The 21,847-nt window shown below is 41.1% G+C and overlaps 1 protein-coding gene across 2 annotated transcripts in view; it reads right to left on the bottom strand.

The window, feature by feature from the left end:
• ext1c (exostoses (multiple) 1c) overlaps positions 1-21,847 on the bottom strand; it is a 122,460-nt gene that overhangs the window by 15,565 nt on the left and 85,048 nt on the right. For both annotated transcript variants that reach the window (XM_056479430.1, XM_056479431.1), the window contains exon 4: positions 187-280. In XM_056479430.1, coding sequence (XP_056335405.1) covers positions 187-280 — 94 coding nt within the window. The remainder of the gene's footprint in view (positions 1-186; positions 281-21,847) is intronic.

Raw genomic sequence — 21,847 nt, 5'->3', positions numbered from 1 at the left:
CTGATGCCACGCTATGTTTTTTAAAAACCCATTCCTGAGTGATGCCTCAAGTGTATTTAGAAGCAAAGACATGTCGGTGTGAATGAGCCTGTTAAGAGTGTTGAAAGACAGCATACTGTCACAACAACTTTTTTTGCCATCGAACAAAGAACGCAAAAGTATACCGGGGTCCGAAGAGTGTTTTACCTGCAGAGACTCCAGGAACCGGAAGGATCCTAAACGCCGGCCACGGGGAACCAGACAGAAGGTGGAGTTGTGGAGAAGCTCCTGATAATCAAACCTGCGAAGGACATTGGAGAAACGCTGTTAGCATAACATATGTCAAAGTTTCAAAGTTTGCAAACATTTTACATTCCTTAAAGGTCCCATGAAATCAGTCTGATCTCTGTGTCGGATCGCTGTGTTGGTCTGTCAGATCTCTGTGTCATATTTCTGTGTTGGTCAATCTAATCTCCGTGTCGGATTTCTGTGTTGGTCAGTCTGATCTCTGTGTCGGATCTCTGTGTCGGTCTGTCAGATCTCTGTGTCGTATTTCTGTGTTGGTCAATCTAATCTCCGTGTCGGATCTCTGTGTCAGTCAAACTGATCTCTGTGTCGGTCTGTCAGATCTCTGTGTCGGATTTCTGTGTTGGTCAATCTAATCTCCGTGTCGGATTTCTGTGTTGGTCAATCTGATCTCTGTGTCGTATCTCTGTGTTGGTCAATCTTATCTCTGTGTCGGATCTCTGTGTTGGTCAGTCTGTTCTCTGTGTTGGTCAATCTGATCTCTGTGTCAGATCTCTGTGTTGGTCAGTCTGTTCTCTGTGTTGGATCTCTGTGTTGGTCAGTCTGTTCTCTGTGTTGGATCTCTGTGTTGGTCAGTCTGATCTCTGTGTCAAGTCTCTGTGTTGGTCAATCTGATCTCTGTGTCGGATATCTGTGTTGGTCAATCTGATCTCTGTGTCGGATCTCTATGTTGGTCAATCTGATCTCTGTGTAAAATCTCTGTGTTGGTCAATCTGATCTCTCTGTCGGATCTCTGTGTTGGTCAATCTGATCTCTGTGTCAGATCTCTGTTTTAGTCAATCTGATCTCTGTGTCAGATCTCTGTGTTGGTCAATCTGATCTCTGTGTCAGATCTCTGTGTTAGTCAATCTGATCTCTGTGTCAGATCTCTGTGTTAGTCAGTCTGATCTGTGTGTCGGATCTCTGTGTTGGTCAGTCTGATCTCTATGTTGGATCTCTGTGTTGGTCAATCTGATCTGTGTCAGATCTCTGTGTAGGTCAATCTGATCTCTGTGTTGGTCAGTCTGATCTCCGTGTTGGTCAGTCTGATCTCTGTGTTGGTCAGTCTGATCTCTGTGTCAAACCTTTGTGTTGGTCAGTCTGATCTCTGTGTCAGATCTCTGTGTTCGTCAGTCTGATCTCTGTGTCGGATCTCTGTGTCACTCAGTCTGATCTCTGTGTCAGATCTCTGTGTAGGTCAATCTGATCTCTGTGTTGGTCAATCTGATCTCCGTGTCAGATCTCTGTGTTGGTCAGTCTGATCTCTTTGTCGGTCAGTCTGATCTCTGTGTTGATGTCTAGTAGTATTCCTTCAAAATTAACAAAAGGGCAAGTCAAGGGATTGAAGAGCGCTGCATTATTGCTCTTACTTAAACTAAAATGTTTTAGATGTTAGTATAGGTATTGATCTTTTTTTATATCTTTAAGCTAGTGCGCACCAAAGCAGTGACAAAATTTCTGTTTAGTAGATGTAAAATTGATATAAACATGTAAGGCTTGTAGTTTTTCATTTCTGCCTAAATGGATCAACGGTTTTATCCTCCTCATGCTTCAGTTTCTCATCAAATCTTCTGACCAATCAAAAGCTCTTTAGTATCCATTGGCGGTAGTGGTTAGAGCATTGACACATGCACTCTGGTGACCCGAGTTTGATTCCCGCCTCGTGGTCCTATGCCGATCCTTCCCTTCTCTCTGCTCCCCATGCTTTCCTGTCAATACTCTCTCTCTACTGTAATATACAATAAAGGTGAAAACTCCTAAAAAATAATTATTTAAAAAAAATTCTCTAGTATCCAACATGCCCCACCCCCTTCAAGATGCTTCGCATTGGATTCACGCGTTCTCATTGAGTGCGTGATTCAACATGACTACGCTAATTTTAATTTATCAATTCATTTTTTAAAGGCTATAATTAATTAAAATAAAAAGTAACTCTCGTGACATTTTTTTAAAAAGTAATGCTACAGTCACGAGTTTGAGCGTGCGAAATTCTTTAGTTCGTCACTGCGAAAAGGTGCGGGATTAAACAAGATGTTTAGACATTTAAAAAAGTGAGCGATTGCTCCATATTTTAAATTTCTGTACAGAGAGGTCATGTTGATCTTCGATTGGTCTTACGCAGTCGTGTGATGCGATTTCGCAGGTCAGTTTACCAAGCTCGAACTGCAAAACTTGTCGCACTAACTTGACGCAAATATTGTGCATATGAACAGAAGGCTAGGCAAGGCAATGCAAGTTTATTTCTATAGCACATTTCATACACAGTGGCAATTCAAAGTGCTTTACATAAACAGGAATTAAAAAAGACAAGTATAAGAAAATAAAAACAAATAATAAAAATGATTAAAAACAGATTAAAATGTGTTGAAAACAGATTATAACAGAATGAAAAAGAAAAGAAAGACACAATAGTGTGATCTGTGGGCGGCAGCACAGTGCTCATTCAGTGTGTTTAGTCTTGATGTGAATGTGCCAAATGTTGGAGCACATCTGATCATTTAATTATGATATTTTATGCTGTTAATAGCTGAAATAGCTGTTAATAGCTAAAAGCCGATTCACCCTGCTTTGACTGAACTCTTGTAATGTATTGAGCTCCTAGGCCATTTAGTGATTTATAGAGCAGTAATAATACTTTAAACTCTATTCTGAATGTAACTGGGAGCCAGTGTAAAGACCTGAGGACAGGTGTGATGTGCTCTGATTTCCTGCTTCTGGTCAGAATTCTGGCTGCAGCGTTCTGGATGAGCTGTAACTGTCTGACTATCTTTTTGGGAAGGCCAGTGAGGAGGCCTTTACAGTAATCCACCCTGCTGCTGATAAAAGCATGAACAAGTTTCTCTAAGTCTTCACTGGAAACAAAGCATCTGATTCCTGCAATGTTTTAGAAATGATAGTATGCTGATTTACTAACTGCTTTGATATGACTACTGAAACTCAGATCTGACTCCAGAGTCACACCAAGATTCTTGACCTTATTTTTTGTTGTTTGACCCTTAGAGCCAAGGTACGCATTCACCTTGAGAACCTCATCTCTGTTCCCAAACACAATGACTTCAGTTTCCTCTTTGTTTAACTGAAGAAAGTTTTGGCACCTCCAATTGTTAATTTCATCAATGCACTGGCAGAGGGTGTCAGTGGGACTGTAGTCATTAGGCAGTAAGGCTATGGGGAGAAAAGTCCAGTGGGACCGCAGCTTCACTCATATATCCAGGGTGAGTTTGCATCAGGTGACCCCTGATGATTAAGGGACTAAGCTGAAGGAAAATTAATGAATGAGAAAGACAACAAGCACAAAAGCAGCAAGCACATTGCTTCAAACTGTCATTAATCGGTCTATACGGCAGGTAGAGCTCTGGGCTCAGAAGATATCATTATCCTACATTATTATTTACTGATGTGTTTTTTCAAAGGTAAATGAAGGTTATACAGTGTGTTGTTCATTGCAGAGCTCCTCTATAAGAGATCAAGCCTCAGGCAGGTATGTGAAAGTAACTCAAATGTAACTCAAAAGTATCGTATCACATTAATTACCATAAAAAGTAAATCATACATGTCAACCCTCCCGTTTTTCCCAGGATTCTCCCGTATTTTACAGTTCAATCCCGCTATCATCCCGTAAAAGTTTTGTCCCGTATTTTCAGACTTTCTTTGAAGGGTGGCAAATAAACATTAAAGAGCCGAGCCTCCTTATACGCAACCGGTTCAGCTGAACCACCAGGGGGCGCCCCTTACTCATCAATGTGAGTCTGTTCTGTGCTTAGCTTTGTTTAGGCATGAAAATACTTGAAATAAAAATAATAACCGCGGGATTCCCTTTCCTTTTAATTACAGGTGCCATCTTCCCTTCATATGCAATCTTCAAAACAGTCATATAGCAGTGCGTGACTGTCAGCTGACGCGCTCCATAGTGATAAATAGACGCTGTTTCCCAAATAGATTCAGTATATGCGATTTGAAGCAGAGCAAAAGTCTGCGTTTTGGGTGCGTGTTTGAACAGACATATACACATAATTAATAATAATAATATCTAAAGATGTCGATCTTGGTGTTTTTTTTTTAAAACACAACTAATTAAGTTCTAAATGAGCATAAAAAGTTAGGAAAGCAGTCAAATCCTTTCATTATAACGTTAGATCTGTGCATTTTTAAAGCGACGCCTGGTATTTAATGTAATCAAATGAAACAATCTAAATAAAAAAGAGATTCATTCACTGCTCTTTAATCAGAAAGTGTACGTTATAGAGTGAAGAAACGGCTCATGAGATTTGATAGCTTGATTCTATTTCATTATAATAGCTATTATTTTAATAAGCTGAACTGTTTGCTAATGTATTTGCTGCTAATGTATTCTATTTAATTTTTCTTTTGTAAATAATAATAATAATAAAACATATTACTGACCATTTAACTCAGGGGTCACCAATCTCGATCCAGGAGAGCCGGTGTCCCTGCAGGATTTAGCTCCAACTTGCCTCAACACACCTGACTGGGTGTTTCAAGTATAGCAAGTAAGACCTTGATTAGCTTGTTCAGGTGTGTTTGATTAGGGTTGGAGCTAAAATCTGCAGGACACCGGCCCTCCAGGAACAAGTTTGGTGATCCCTGCTTTAACTGATTATTTACTATGAAACAGCTCCAAATGAACAAATGAATCCCTTATTATGGTGGGCATATACCTTATTTTACATCCCAATGTTGACAGGTATGAGTAACTAAATAACCCAACTAGTCATTTTTTTGTGAAGTAACTCAAAACTGTAATCCATTTACTATCAAAAGTACTTTCCGCCAACACTGCTCATAATGATATTGATGGTGACGGTCAAACAAACAATCTCTCCAGTTTCCTCCTGTCCTTTCCCATTTCCTGTTTGTGCGATCAAAGTGTCAAAGCAGAGCATTAAGAAAAGCTATTGGCTGGCGCAGAGAAACGGCTCTGAAAGCAGCGTAAAGAGGCTCTTTGAGACTCACAAAGGCTCCGCTCAAACACTAAAGACAGAAAAGGTTTGATCCAGCAAGTCTCGATGCCTGGAGCTGCTGTCTCTGACGACCGTGTGTGTTTTCTGAGAACAGGCTGAGCTCTGTGCACTGACCAGTGCAGATGGAAACACTGCTCCGTCAGAATAAAATGCACAGTGCATTGCATCACGTGGAAATGCAGGGTTCTGTGTGTTGTGTCCAGGGATGGGAAAAAAATACATTGAAAGGTATTTTTAATTAAATACTAAATAGCCTCATTTGTGTCAGTCAGTCATTTTCTTTTTTTGGTTTAGTCCCTTTATTAATCAGGGGTCGCCACAGCGGAATGAACCGCCAACTTATCCAGCAAATGTTTTTACACAGCGGATGCCCTTTCAGCCACAACACGTTACCGGGAAACATCCATATATACACACTCATTAACACACACACACACACTACGGCCAATGTAGTTCATCAGTTCCCCTATAGCGCATGTGTTTGGAGTGTGTGGGAAACCTGAGCACCCAGAGGAAACCCACGCCAACACGGGGAGAACATGCAAACTCCACACAGAAATGCCAACTGACCCAGCTGGGACTCGAACCAGCGACCTTCTTGTTGTGAGGCGACAGCACTCCCTACTGTGCCACCACGTCACCCTGCTGTCATCATGGCAAGCATAAATTAAATCATAATCTTAAATCATATATTATATATATATATAAAACACCAGTTTATGTTAAAAATAATGTTTAAATGTTATATTTTTAATGATTAACAGTGTGAATGACTAATATGTACTGGGATAAGTTATTCCAGTAAACAGTTACCCCCATAGCAGGCCTGTAGCCAGCCTGGTATTAGGGGTGGTTCTTTTTCTCAAAATGTGGACCTTTTTGCAGTTATTCACCTCATTTACAATTTAAGAGATTTAAATACTGTACTTTAGTGACATTTTGAGCACTATTTTTAGCTGGATTAGTTGTTAGATCGTAATCAAAATGACACATTTAATGTTCCAAAATATTTCCTAAAGATTTAGAATAAAGAAAAATTAATGAATACTTATTTTTAAAATTTATTAGATCATAAATCATTAGAAAAAACTAGGAATCTGTTAAAGTTTTAAATTAAAAGCTGTTGCCTATTGTAGCCTGTAGCCTACAAACTGGCCAGAACAGAGGAAAATAGCTATTTGAATAATAAAAAATGTAAACAATAATAATAATAAAACAGCTTCACATTTTTTTCTAGCCTCTCTTGTGAAAAAGTACATTTGATTTGATTGAAAATTCATGCATAACAAAAATAGCCAAATTAGTTTTCAAATTAGTTTTAATATAGGATTTTGCTTGGTCTTAAAGCCTTTTTCAATGGATTAATTTCACTATTTATGATGGCAGTTAAAATAAGACATATGAGCTCATGTATGGGACAAATTCTGAACCTTTGTCATTGAGGGGTGGGACTTTCGAACCACCCGAACCCCCCTGGCTACGGGCCTGCATAGTTACCATTAATAAGGTTCAAGTTGGGATACTTTTGACACTTCCCACTACTTTTTTCAGGTTGGAGCTGGAGCATGTTGCGATGTAAGTTCAATGTACAGCGCGCATATCATTATCAAACTATTCTTGTTGACATCTTGGAGTGAAAACAGACTGAACTTGAGGCCGGGTGACCTGGTCCGATAATCTCACTGCACAGACAGCATGACCGTCCTTCTCGGAACCGCTGATGGCCGCAGTATAACCAAAGAGCATAGAATCACCAAGAGGCGACACTCTAGTGTGATTTTGGGAAACAGTCACTAGATGTTTCATTCTAATGGAATGAAAACTCCATTAGAACAACAGCATATTATACGTCTGTGAAATAAGCTATTAAAACCCTGCTGAAAAATCCAGCTTAAACCAGCCTAGGCTGGTTGGCTGGTTTTAGCTGGTTGACCAGCCTGGTTTTAGAGGGGTTTTGGCCATTTCCAGGCTGGTTACCAGCCTTTTCCAGCCTGGTCTTAGCTGGTCAGGCTGGAAAATGACCAGTTAAATCCAGCTAAAACCAGCTTGACCAGCCTGGTTTAAGATGGACATAGCTGGTTTTGGCTGGGCTCCCAGCCTGGCTAGGTGGTCAAGCTGGTTTTAGCTGGTCATTTTTCAGCCCGACCAGCTAAGACCAGGCTGGAAATGGCTGGAAACCAGCCTGGAAATGGCCAAAACCCCTTTAAAACCAGGCTGGTCAACCAGCTAAAACCAGCCAACCAGCCTAGGCTGGTTTAAGCTGGATTTTTCAGTAGGGAAGTGCTGATGATTGTGATAGTAGGTGTTGTATTGTCATCTTTCAGGTTGTATCTCAGCTTTAATGCGCTTTTTAAATAAATAAATAAAAAACAAAGCAGCTGCTTGCCTTCGCGACAGCAATAAGAACCTAAAAAGCAATAAAAAGCTGACCGCTTTCACTCCAAAATGGCGGAATCCGGGGCTGTTGCTGGCCGCTGCTGTTGCAATGGACCGTTCTATTAAGTGTCACCTCTTGGTCATTCTAAGCTCTTTGGTATAACTCGCACGTCTTCCTCGACTTCAGCCATCATTCCAACACAGGCGCGCGTCCTAACCGAAAGCGTCTCTATAGCAACCTCTCGCGACACAACATCCCCAATGCGGCGCCTCGCGATATTTGTAAACAAAACATATGGATCATATTTATTATCTTTTGACAGTAACGGAGGAACGCCGCGAAATGTAGCGAAGTAAGAGTACTGATTTATCTCTAATAATTTACTAGAGTAAAAGTACACACATTTAAATGTACTCAAAAAGTACACGTACCCAATCATTTTACTAAAGTAAATGCAACGAAGTAAATGTAATTCGTTACTACCCACCTCTGTGTATGTATGTATGTATTTGTGTGTGTGTGTGTGTGTGTGTGTGTGTGTGTGTGTGTGTGTATATTTGTGTGAGTGAGTATATGTATGTATGTTTGTGTGTGTGTATGCATGCATGTATGTATGTATGTATGTATGTATGTATGTATGTATGTATGTATGTATGTATGTATGTATGTATGTATGTATGTATGTGTGTAAGAGTGTGTGTGTGTGTGTATGTACTGTATGTATGTGTGTAAGAGTTTGTGTGTGTGTATGTATCTATGTATGTGTGTAAGAGTGTGTGTGTGTGTGTATGTACTGTATGTATGTGTGTGCGTGCATGTGTGTGTGTGTTGAATCTCTGCTGTGAGAGCCTCTTTCTCCTGGTCTGCGTGTGGAACCGTTACTCCCCTGAAAGAGCCCAGTGTTCTCCATCCTCCAGCAGAACCTCAGAGTAAACACACGTGTGTATGAAAGCGTCTCTATCTCCATTAGCAGGAGTGTGTGTTTATTCAGTGCAGTAAACACACACAGACCGCTAGCAGACGTCTCTCTGTCTATAAAGCAGGGGCAGCATTAAGAGCTCATCCGCCGGCTCTCTCTCTCTCTCCGGCTTTCCAACACACACGGTACAAAATATTACGCTACAAAAACCTTGTAATAAACTACCAGAACATTTTCTGCAATTGGTGTCTCAGTGGTTAGCACTGTGGCCTCATAGCAAGAAGGTCGCTGGTTTGAGTCCCGGCTGGGTCAGTTGGTGTTTCTGTGTGGAGTTTGCATGTTCTCCCCGTGTTGGCGTGGGTTTCCTCCGGGTGCTCCGGTTTCCCCTACAGTCCAAACACATGTGCTATAGGGGAATTGATGAAATAGGCCATAGTGTATGAGTGTGTGTGTGTGTGAATGAGTGTGTATGGGTGTTTCCCAGTACTGGGTTGCAACTGGAAGGGCATCTGCTGTGTAAAACACAAGTTCATTCCACTGTGGCGACGCCTGATGAATAAGGAACTAAGCTGAAGGAAAATGAAAGATACAATGTTAAACTTGACGAAAATAAAACTGGGCTGTTTTGTATCATTTAAATTTAATACAAAAAATAACCCAATGTTAGGTTTGTCCATATTTGACCCAATGTCGGGTTATATAGAATCTAGCATTTAAGATTGTAGGTGCATAATAAGTGTTGGAAATGTCTTAAATAAACAGCTGTGTATATTGTGTTGGTGTATTTAGTGCAGGGGTGCCCAAACCTTTCCTTATGAAGGCCCAAAAATTAAACATGATTGAGGCTAGTGGGCCCGAGATAAATACTGCCATGGAGAATTTCCTAATTTATTTCATACAATTTAAAGATATCTAAAAACATTGCTTTATATTAATTAATATTAATTTTAATATTGATTCTTCTTTTGAATCAATCGGCTGAGTGATTGATTCAGTGACTCACTTTTTAACGCAGTCTGGTTTTGATCTTCAGTGAAACAGTACTTTTGAATCAATCTGCTGAGTGAATGATTCAGTGACTCACTTTTTAAGGCAGTCTGGTTTTGATCTTCAATGAATCAGTACTTTTGAATCAATCGGCTGAGTGAATGATCCAGTGACTCACTTCTTAAGACTGTCCAAACTTCTTCTGCAGTGAATCAGTACTTTTGAGTCAATCGGCTGAGTAAATGATTCAGTGACTCACATTTTAAGACAGTCCCATTTTGGTCTTCAGTGAATCAGTACTTTAGAATCAACCGACTGAGTGATTGATTCAGTGACTCACTTCTTAAGACTGTCCCATTTTGATCTTCAGTGAATCAATTCTTTTGAATCAATCGGCTGAGTGATATACAGTATGCAGTTTTTACGTTTTATAATGAACTTACTACAGTAAAAACAAAAACAATCTCATTTATGAAAGAATGGAGTTACACTAGATTTTGCCTGATTTTGCTCACTGATGTCTTCTGGATGGAGGTAGATGTCTTCTGCATAGTTCTCTGTCCGTTGAGTGACAGTATTTACATTTAACAAAAATCAGATTCATTTACAACATTTAATTGAAACAGTTAATTTCATTTAGCTTTATTGTAGCTCAGCAATAACCCCCTAACTCTCTCCATCATTTTCTCTTTCTTCTAAGATGGGATGGTGGGCCAAATCAAAAGTTACAATGGGCCAACTTTGGCCCTCTGATACTTTGGGCATCTCTGATTTACTGCATGTACAGTTGAGGGCAAAATTATTCACCCTCCTGTGCAATATTTATTATTTTCCAAATATTTCCCAAATGATGTTGAACAGATTCAGGAATTTTTCACAGTATTTCCTATAATATTTGTTCTTCTGGAGAAAGTCTTATTTGTTTTATTTCGGCTAGAATAAAAGCAGTTTTTAATTATTTTAAACCCATTTTAAGGTCAATATTATTAGCCCCATTCAGCAATATTAGTTTTGGATTGTCTCCAGAACAAACTCTTATACAACAACATGCCTAATTACCCTAATTAACCTAGTTAAGCCTTTAAATGTCACTGTAAGCTGTCTAGAAGTGTCTTGAAGAATATCTAGTCTAATATTATTTACTGTCATCATGACAAAGAGAAAATAAATCAGTTATTAGAGATGAGTTATTAACACTATTATGATTAGAAATGTGTTGAAGAAATCTGCTCTCTGTTAAACAGAAATTGGGGAAATAAATATACAGGAGGGGCGAATAACTCTGACTTCAGCTGTATGTTCAGCACAGTGTTTTACTGTAGTGTCTGCTTGTTTACTCTGCAATCATCAGCACTTTTACTCTCTCTCTCTGCCTGCTCTGACAGGCTTTATTGTTCATAGATGCTCTAATCTGCTCTTCTGTTTACTACCTGTTCACAGAAACTGCTGATTATGAGCTGATGTGTGTCTCTGTGTGTGTTCAGTAGCTCTGGCCTCCTGCTGTCTCCCTCTGTGTGTGTGTGTGTGTGTGTTCCTGCTCCAGTGTGTTTTAATGAAGCCATTTACTAACAAACAGTGGAACAAATAAATCATTTAACAAGGGTTTTTTCTCTAAGAGCTAATAAACTGCATTCTCGTGCATTTACTGACACTGAAACACGGCCTGTTCTGCTGTGTGTGTGTGTGTGTGCATCGCATTCCTTGTGCATGTTTGCATGTTCTCCACATGTTGGCGTGGGTTTCCCCCAAAGTCAAAAACACATGCGCTATAGGGGAATTGATTAACTAAATTGGCTGTAGTGTATGAGTGTGTGTGTGAATGAGTGTGTATGGGTGTTTCCCAGTACTGGAAAGTACTGAAAAGGCATTCGCTGTGTAAAACATATGCTGGAATAATTGTCGGTTCATTCCGCTGTGGCGACTTCTGATAAATAAGGGACTAAGCTGAATAGGATATTCAAAGTCAAAAAGATGCAGCATGTTCAGTTTTTTCATACAGCATATAGTTATATTGCAGACCGCTACTTGTGTACTTTGACATTTTTTTATGAATTGAACGAGTGAATAATTCAATGACTTTTGAACATGTTTTTTAAACATTCATCTGTTGTGTGTATCAGTATTTTTGAATCAACTGACTGAGTGAATAATTCAGTGAGTCCTTAATACTGTCCAATGTTGTTCTTCAGTGAATCCGTACTTTTGAATCAATCTGCTGAGTGAATGATTCAGTGACTCACTTCTTAAGACTGTCCAAACTTCTTCTGCAGTGAATCAGTACTTTTGAATCAATCGGCTGAGTGATTGATTCAGTGACTCACTTCTTAAGACTGTCCCATTTTGATCTTCAGTGAATCAATTCTTTTGAATCAATCTGCTGAGTGAATGATTCAGTGACTCACTTTTTAAGGCAGTCTGGTTTTGATCTTCAGTGAAACAGTACTTTTGAATCAATCTGCTGAGTGAATGATTCAGTGACTCACTTTTTAAGGGAGTCTGGTTTTGATCTTCAATGAATCAGTACTTTTGAATCAATTGGCTGAGTGAATGATCCAGTGACTCACTTCTTAAGACTGTCCAAACTTCTTCTGCAGTGAATTAGTACTTTTGAGTCAATCGGCTGAGTAAATGATTCAGTGACTCACGTTTTAAGACAGTCCCATTTTGGTCTTCAGTGAATCAGTACTTTAGAATCAACCGACTGAGTGATTGATTCAGTGACTCACTTCTTAAGACTGTCCCATTTTGATCTTCAGTGAATCAATTCTTTTCAATTAATCGGCTGAGTGAATGATTCAGTGACTCACTTTTTAAGACTGTCCCATTTTGATCTTCAGTGAATCAATTCTTTTCAATTAATCGGCTGAGTGAATAATTCAGTAACTCACGTTTTAAGACCGTCCCATTTTCTTGTGAATCAGTACTTTTGACTTCCTTTAATGAAATCGTGTTTTTGAATGAATCAACTGAGTGAATGATTCAGTGATTCATTATTTGATGCTTTCTCTCTGGGATAATGATCCAGTGATTAAATAAAACAGATTGCATAAATCTGTTCGTTCTTTACTGAATCAGCAGTACTGAATGAATCGAGTAATTCAGTGATTCATTGGCTCAATTTTTAAGACAATCTCATTTTGATTATTAATGATTCAATGAATCAACTAAGTGAATGATTCGACGACTCACTATTTAACGCAGTAATTTGTTTTCTTCATCAGGGAGTCAGTGTTTTTGAATGAATCGACTTAGTGAATGATTCAAATAAATTCAAATGGCATGCCTATCAAAATATCCAGTTGTCGCCACCTAGTGGAGCAACAATGTAACTCGCAGAAACATTTAACTCAGCTATCCCTTCCTCCAAAAAAATAAAAGAAAACAAAAACAACAGAAAGCAATATCCCGTGGCATGTTTGAGTATAACCTGCGTGTGTTTGAGTCTCTCTGCTGTGTTTAATCAGGTGAATGCCACACTCAGTTAAGAACACATGCCTGCAGGTGTGTGTGTGTGTGTGTGTGCTGTTTTCTGTGTTGATATATGACAGTCTGTGTGTTTGTTTGTGTGTGTGTGTGTATGTGTGTGTGGTCCTGGTATTCATCATATTGTGTGGACCAAATGTCCCCTCGAGTACAGCTATACCAGTCCTTTTTGACCTTGTGGGGACATTTTTTTGGTCTCCATGAAGAAAGCGGCTCATAAATCAGACAGAATGAAGCATTGTGAGAATGTGAGACCGCGGGTTTAGTGTTATATTTGGGGGAAGAGCACAGAACATACAGTCAGTACAGTATAAACATCAGTGTGTCTATGGAGAGTCCCCATAAATCATGAAAACCCTACATGCATTGTGTGTGTGCGTGGGTGTGGGGTGTGCGCGGTGTTGTGCATGTGTTTAAATGTGTGTATGAGAGTGTGTGTGTTTGTATATGCGAGTGAGAGTGTGTGTGTGGTGTATAGGTATGTGTGTTTGTGGTGTGTATGAGAGTATGCGTGTTTGTGTTGTGTGTGTGTGTTTGTATAGGTGTGTGAGGGTTTGTGTATGTGTTTGTGTGTATGAGAGGGTGTATGTATAGGTGTTTGTGTGTGTGTGTCCACCCAGGTATACACTCAAAAGCGCTTCTGTTAGGTGAGCTTGATCAGTAGCGGGTCTTTCTCGCTGTGTGTGTGTGTGTGTGTGTGTGTGTTTCTGTCATTGAGAGTGCGAAGGGGCAGCTGTTGTGCTGTCTGTGTATCAGAGCCGCTAAACATTCCCCGGCTGCTCAGCTGTCATCAGCGGCTGTGGACTAGTGTGTGTGTGTGAGAGAGAGAGAGTGTGTGTGTGTGTGTGTGCAGCATGCATGTGTATATGTGTGTGCGCGCGTGAGAAAGAGTGTGTGTGTGAAAGAGAGGCTGTTTGTGCTCAAAGTGGTGAGTGTGAAAGATAGTATTCATACTAGTGAATGATGATGTGACTGTGTGTGTGTGTGCATTTATGCTCTATATATTCATACAGTGTGTATTTATTAGGCTGCCAAAGGTCATTTATGAGCTGAGCTGAACGTGAGTGTTTCTCAGTGTAGAGTCGTGTCCTCGTGATATGCGGAGGCGGCTGTAAGTCAACTGCTGGCAGGTTTGCATGAGAGTTTAGCACAAACACTGGATCAGTTCAGTCTGCAGAATATATGATGTTGTACTGGGATTCATTCATTCATTCATTCATTTTCTTTTCAGCTTAGTCTCTTTATCAATCTGGGGTTGCCACAGCGGAATGAACCACCAACTTATCCAGCATAAGTTTTACGCAGCGGATGCCCTTCCAGCTGCAACCCATCACTGGGAAACACCCATACACTCTCATTCACACACATACACTAAAGACAATTTAGTTCATCAATTCCCCTATAGCGCATGTGTTTGGACTGTGGGGGAAACCGGAGCACCCGGAGGAAACCCACACCAACACGGAGAGAACATGCAAACTCCACCCAGAAACACTAACTGACCCAGCTGAGGCTCAAACTAGTGCCCTTCTTGCAGTGAGATGAGAGCGCTACCCACTGCATCTGGAGCTATAGTAAACTTTGTTAGTGGCTTAAAAAGTTGAGCAGTAATTTAAACAATAATTATTATACATCATGCAACAACACGCCATACCAACTACCTCCATCCACCCCCCTGCTCTTCAATATCAGTCACGATACCAATACCCCCAAACCCAACCACCCCACCACGCTCTTCACTTTCAGCTGCAATACCAACTACCTCCATCCACCCCCCCCAGCTCTTCACTTTCAGCTGCAACAATACCAACTACCTCCATCCACCCCCCCAGCTCTTCACTTTCAGCTGCAACAATACCAACTACCTCCATCCACCCCCCCAGCTCTTCACTTTCAGCTGCAATACCAACTACCTCCATCCACCCCCCCAGCTCTTCACTTTCAGCTGCAATACCAACTACCTCCATCCACCCCCCAGCTCTTCACTTTCAGCTGCAATACCAACTACCTCCATCCACCCCCCCAGCTCTTCACTTTCAGCCATGATACCAACAACCTCCATCCACCCCCCAGCTCTTCACTTTCAGCTGCAATACCAACTACCTCCATCCACCCCCCAGCTCTTCACTTTCAGCTGCAATACCAACTACCTCCATCCACCCCCCAGCTCTTCACTTTCAGCTGCAATACCAACTACCTCCATCCACCCCCCAGCTCTTCACTTTCAGCTGCAATACCAACTACCTCCATCCACCCCCCCAGCTCTTCACTTTCAGCCATGATACCAACAACCTCCATCCACCCCCCAGCTCTTCACTTTCAGCTGCAATACCAACTACCTCCATCCACCCCCCAGCTCTTCACTTTCAGCCGCGATACTAACTACCTCCATCCACCCCCCAGCTCTTCACTTTCAGCCACGATACCAACTGTCTCCATCCACCCCCCCCGCTCTTCACTTTCAGCCGCGATACCAACTACCTCCATCCACCCCCCCAGCTCTTCACTTTCAGCCATGATACCAACAACCTCCATCCACCCCCCAGCTCTTCACTTTCAGCCACGATACCAACTACCTCCATCCACCCCCCACCCCCCACTCTTCACTATCATCTTGTCATAGGGCACAGCGGCGCCCCTGCTCCAGGGTACATATTTGTCCCTAAAAAGTACAAAGTGTTCCTCTTAAAACTTGTAGGCGCTAATATAGACGTTTGAGGTACCAATATAAACCCTTCAAGCACAAATGTGTACCTTTTGAACAGCTACCACCCCAGTGACGGCTCACGTACCTTTATTTCTGAGACTGCATGTGTCCCCTGAGCTAAAGTGAGTTAGACACCCCTGGTCTAGTGTGAGTGCACCCTACAGCTTTACTTTATTAAACATTATTTGAGTTTATTTTCACATCATTTATCAGACTCATTACAGGAAGACTTTGTTGACCTTTTTGAGATGTGAATTGATGCAGACACCAGCTCTGGGCTCTGCAAAGTTAAAGGAAATATGAGTCTGACTTCCCTATATAGGCAGCTTTGGTTCGGGCTGGTGTTCAATGTAAAATCTGTGTCCTGAAGCTGAAGTGTGTGATGTAGAGGACGCACGCCAACACCTTGCCTGAGGCTCCGACTCTGTGCTGCTGCTGTTATTGAGGATTATAAAACACTGATGCAGAGAGCTGACACACACACACACACACACACGCACACACACACACACACACATCTCGCTCATACACACTCAAACACATACACAACACGTATATACAGACACACACACACACACACACCACTCATAAACACACACATACACATGCACAACACATGCGTACACACACACACACACACACGCACACACGCACATATAAACATCACACAGACACACACATCACTCATAAACACAAACAAACATCACTCATAAACATACATAAACACACACACACACAAACATTCAAACACATGCACTACATACAGAAACATCGCTCAAACACACACATATCACAATTTCACACACACATACACACAAACACACACATGCACACTCATACTCTCACACACGCAAGAACACATCACGCACACCCAAACATGTTACATACATCACAACCACACACACACACACACACACACACACACACAAACACACACTTGCACACATACACATAGAAGCACATGAGTGACGCCAAACACACAACACACACACTCCCTCACATACACACACTCACATACACACATTCACATAAACGCGCGCGCACACACACACACACAAACACAGACACACACCCACAAACACACACTCTCTCTCTCTCTCTTACACACACACACACACACACACACACACACACACACACGCACGCACGCACGCACACACACACACACAGAAACACTCACCGACAAACACACTCCCTTTCTGTCTTTGTCTCTCTTACAAACCCCCCCCCCCCCCCCCCCCCCACACACACACACACACACATATGGGGTGTGTCCTGTCATCTCTGACTGATGCTGATCTTCATCTCTCATCCGTTGCAGAGGGACAAAGGTCATGTGTAAATCAGTGTCACACACACATACACACACACACACACACACACACACACACACACACACACACACACACACATGCTCACTCTCTCTCTGCAGGATTACATATTTAATCTGTTTTGTTCTGGCCGTGTGTGTGTGTGTGTGTGTGTGTGTGTGTGTGTGTGTGTGTGTGTGTGTGTGTGTGTGTGTGTGTGTGTGTGTATCGCCACACAATGCAGCTCAGGGGCAAAAGCACTCAATTAAACTCTTCTTCTGGACACACACAGGCAGATTTCAGAGGATTTCCAGGGCCACATTGTACACTAATCTACAAATCCAGCAGCACATGTAGAGCATTTCCCACATCAGCAGTCTATTATTCTGACAGGAGCTCATATATGCACATCAGTAATGTTTTCACAGATGTCTGTGCGCTACAACACGATTATACGCCGGACTGAAGTAGCGTATAGAGCTCAGCGTGCGTCTCTATAGGCTATTTCTGAATCTACAGTCACTCAATCTGTTATTATCAGCTCCTAATGTATCCTCAGACAAACACTACTCATTTAAGCCAGATTAAATCAGTAATTTAGACATGTAGCCTGTAGTTTAGTTAATCACTTATTAGTTTCTTCCAACCCAGGCTCATTCTGAGAACGTAGTCCCGGGGACGTTTCTGGAGACCGTGAAATACGTCCCGGGAGGTACGTATTTTTGCAGTTTTTGTTTTCGCGAGTCCGCTAGAGGCTGCTGTGCGCGCTTTTTCCCACGCCGTTCTTGCGTAAACCCGCTGGAGGCCGCTGTCGAACGGCCTTTCGCCTGTCTGCCTGGATGACAGAATGATTGACCATGTGACCGGCCAATCGGCTGACCCACCCTCCTCCGTCCCTAAACCCAACCAACGACGATTCACAAAAGCCGTCCAGAAAAAGAAAAGCCCTCGTCTGATTTTTACCACGTTTTCGGATTTTGACCACATTCTCACCCTGTGAAGAACTTGTTCACTTAATTTTTTGGATTTTGTTTTTGTTTTCTTACCTGATTTCTGGAACCGCTCTTCCCCGGACTCGAACCCGGTCGTCGTCGTCGTGGTCAGCCCCTCTCTGCGCCTCGAGTCCACCAGAGTACACGAAGAGCTAACCGGACAAACTGGTTGCAGCGGGAAAGCCCTCCACACGGAGGCGAGCGCCGAAAGGAACGGCATCACACCGCCGTACGTACCTGCGGCTACGTATTTCGCGGTCTCCAGAAACTTCCCCGGGACTATGTTCTCAGAATGAGCCTGGGTTGGTTTCTTCACATTTTTATTCTAGAGTTCACACTTAGCTGATAATCAATAAAGCGTATTTGGCATGCTGTCCCGGGAGAGAGCCCTGAGTTCGTAATATCCTCAAGCCCGGGGCTCCCTCCCGTTAGAAGGGCGAGAGGGGAGTCCGAGCTCAGGTAGGTCTCAAGAACTGCTTGTCGCCGCGTGAGAAGTGTAAACTAGGGTTGTTTTCGGTGATAATTTGGTTTAGTCGATTGGCTATGGTTTATGTTTGTGGACGGTGGGAGGAAACCGGGGAACCCGGGGGAAACCCACGCAAACACTGGGAGAACATGTAAACTCCGCACAGAAACACCAACCAGCCTGATAGGAGGTTGGACCAGCGGTGTTCTTGCTGTGAGGCAACAGTGCTAGCCACTGGGCCACCGTGTCGCCCTATCGGAAAAAGGGGGAGGAAGTAGGGGTGGAAGGGGGGGGAAGCTTCAAGACGAAGACAACTGGAGTGAAAAACTCTGGTTATTTATAATGCATCATCATCTAATGGGTCAGATTACGGAGCTAATAAGGAGCCAGCCGTGTTGATCATAAGCACGTGATCCTCTCCAAATTAGTTTATAAATAAACCACACAAATCATATTTTATTTTACTTTTTGATAAGAAAACAACCGAAAATCAGGTCTTTTACTGTTTAAGCTGGTGTTTAGGTGCTTTTATTATTATTGTTAATCTTTAACTATGTATTTTATATAGAATTTCTATCTCAGAATGACTAGGCAATATTACATGAGCTCATTTTGGCATTAAAATATCTCTGATTCCTTCCTGAATGAATCTATTCCTGAAAGAATCATTTGAGTCAGTGATTCAATGATCCATTCATAAAACTTGCTTAGTTTCTACACTACCTGATGAAAGTCTTGTGGTTGATCTCAGTTGTAAGAGCAACACATGATGACTTGACTTCTAGTTGATCATTTGGGAAAGTGGCAGAAGGTGGATTTCTCTGCTGAATCATCTGTTGATCTGCATCACATCCATCACTAATACTGCAGAAGACCTACTGGAACTGGAGCCTCACGGAAATCAGTCAAGTTTGGTGAAGGAGAAATCATGGTTTGGGGTTACATTAAGTATGGAGAGATCTGCAGAGTGGATGATCAACATCAACAGCCTGAGGTGTCAAGACATTTGTGCTGCCCATTACATTACAAACCACAGGAGAGGGCAAATTCTCCAGCAGGATAGCGCTCCTTCTCATACTTCAGCCTTCACATCAAAGCTCCTGAAAGCAAAGAAGGTCAAGCTGCTCCAGAATTGGCCAGCCCAGTCACCAGATATGAACCTTATTGAGCATGTCTGGAATAAGATGGAGGAGGCGTTGAAGATGAAAACAAAGAGTCTTGATGAACTCTGGGAGTCCTGCATTTCTTTGCCATTCCAGATGACTTTATTAATCAGTGATTTGAGTCATTGCAGAGATGTATGGATGCAGTCCTCCAATTTCATGATGGAGTCAGACACAATGAAATCAGTCAAAATCAAAACATGATCATATTTTATTGTGGTCAAATAAGCGTAATCTAGAGGCCTTTGCCTTTCATATAAGACACTTCTGCTTCCAAATGATCAACTAGTTATTATCTGTCTAAAACTTGCATGGGGGAAAGACTTTTGTCAGGTAGTGTAAATGATTCAGCAGTTTTGAAGGAATCACTTAAATGAAGGATTCAGTCGATCACTCTTTAAGACGGGGATTTGCGACACCTACTGGATTTATTTATGTAATCATTACAGACCTAAAAGAGAGCTAAGACCAGCACAACAACACACTCTAATAAATATCCTTTAATAGTCTATAATTGTTCAGTTTTGATAATGAAACTACTTCAAACAAAGCTGGAACAGAAGATTTGTGCATCTCAGAGCAACACTTGGCTGTTTCTGAAAGAGTCATGTGGGTCAGTGATTCAATAATCCATTCATAAAACTTGCTTAGTTTCTAAATGATTCAGCAGTTTTGAAGGAATCACTTAGTGAATCACTTAAGACAGGGTCTTGCGACACCTACTAAAGGTTTTAATGTTATGTTTATTTATCAGTCATATATAGACCAGCACAAAAACACTCTCCGCTAAATATACGTCAATCTCTTATAATTGTTTTGATTTAAAATATATATTTTTTAAAAGCTGTAGAAGAATATTTGTGCGTCTCAGAGCAACACTGAGCAGTTTCCTACCTGAATGAATCTGTTTTTGAAAGAATCATTTGAGTCATTGATTCAATGACCCATTCACTTCCAGTCACTTGCTTAGTTTTCTAAGTGAATTGGCTATTTGGAAGGAATCATTTGAATCAATGATTCAGTGAATCATTCATTAAGACAGGGACTTGGGCCACCTACTGAAGGTTTTATATTTCTGAATGAATCATTTAATTCAATTATTCAGTAATTCATTCACTTCCCGTCACTTGTTTACTTTCTAAATGAAACAGCTGGATTGAAGGAATTGCTTGAATGGCTGTTTTGAAGGAATCATTTGAATGAATGATTCAGTGAATCACTCATTAAGACAGGGTCTTGCTCCACCTTCTGAAGGTTTCAATGTTATATTTATTTATTAAACCATATATAAACCAGCACAAAAACACTCTCCACTAAATATCCATCAATCGCCTGTAATTGTTTTGTTTTAAAATATATATTCTTTAAAAGCTGTAGAAGAATATTTGTGCATCTCAAAGCAACACTGAGCAGTTTCCTTCCTGAATGAATCTGTTTCTGAACGAATCATTTGAGTCATTGATTCAATGACCCATTCACTTCCAGTCACTTGCTTAGTTTCTAAATGAATCGGCTGTTTGGAAGGAATCATTTGAATCAATGATTCATCAATCATTAAGACAGAGACTTGGGCCACCTACTGGAGGTTTTAATGTTATATTTCTGAATGAATCATTTAAGTCAATGATTCAGTAATTCATTCACTTCCCGTCACTTGCGTAGTTTCTAATTGAATCGGCTGTTTGGAAGGAATCATTTGAATGAATGATTCAGTGAATCGCTCATTAAGACAGGGTTTTGCGCCACTTTCTGAAGGTTTTAATGTTATATTGATTTATTAAACCAAATATAGACCAGCACAACAACAATCTCTGCTAATATACATCAATCTCCTTTAAGTGTTTTGTTTTACCTAGTAAAATATATATTCTTTAAAAGCTGTGGAAGAATATTTGTGCATCTCAAAGCAACACTGAGCAGCTTCCTTCCTGAATGAATCTGTTTCAGAACGAATCATTTCAGTCAGTGATTCAGTGATCCATTCACTTCCAGTAACATGCTTAGTTTCTAAACGAATCAACTGTTTTGAAAGAATCATTGGAATGAATCATTTAGTGAATCGCTCATTAAGACAGGGACTTGCGACACCTACTGATGGTTTTAATGTCATATTTCTAAATGAATCATTTGAGCCATATTCATTCATATATTCCTGAATGAATCCATTCACTTCCGGTTGTTGCTTAGCTTCTAAATG

The sequence above is a fragment of the Danio aesculapii genome, chromosome 19 (assembly GCF_903798145.1).
Source record: "Danio aesculapii chromosome 19, fDanAes4.1, whole genome shotgun sequence".
NCBI lineage: Eukaryota > Metazoa > Chordata > Actinopteri > Cypriniformes > Danionidae > Danio > Danio aesculapii.
The sequence above is the reverse complement of the archived record's forward strand: the minus strand, read 5'-3'. Positions and strand labels throughout refer to the sequence as shown.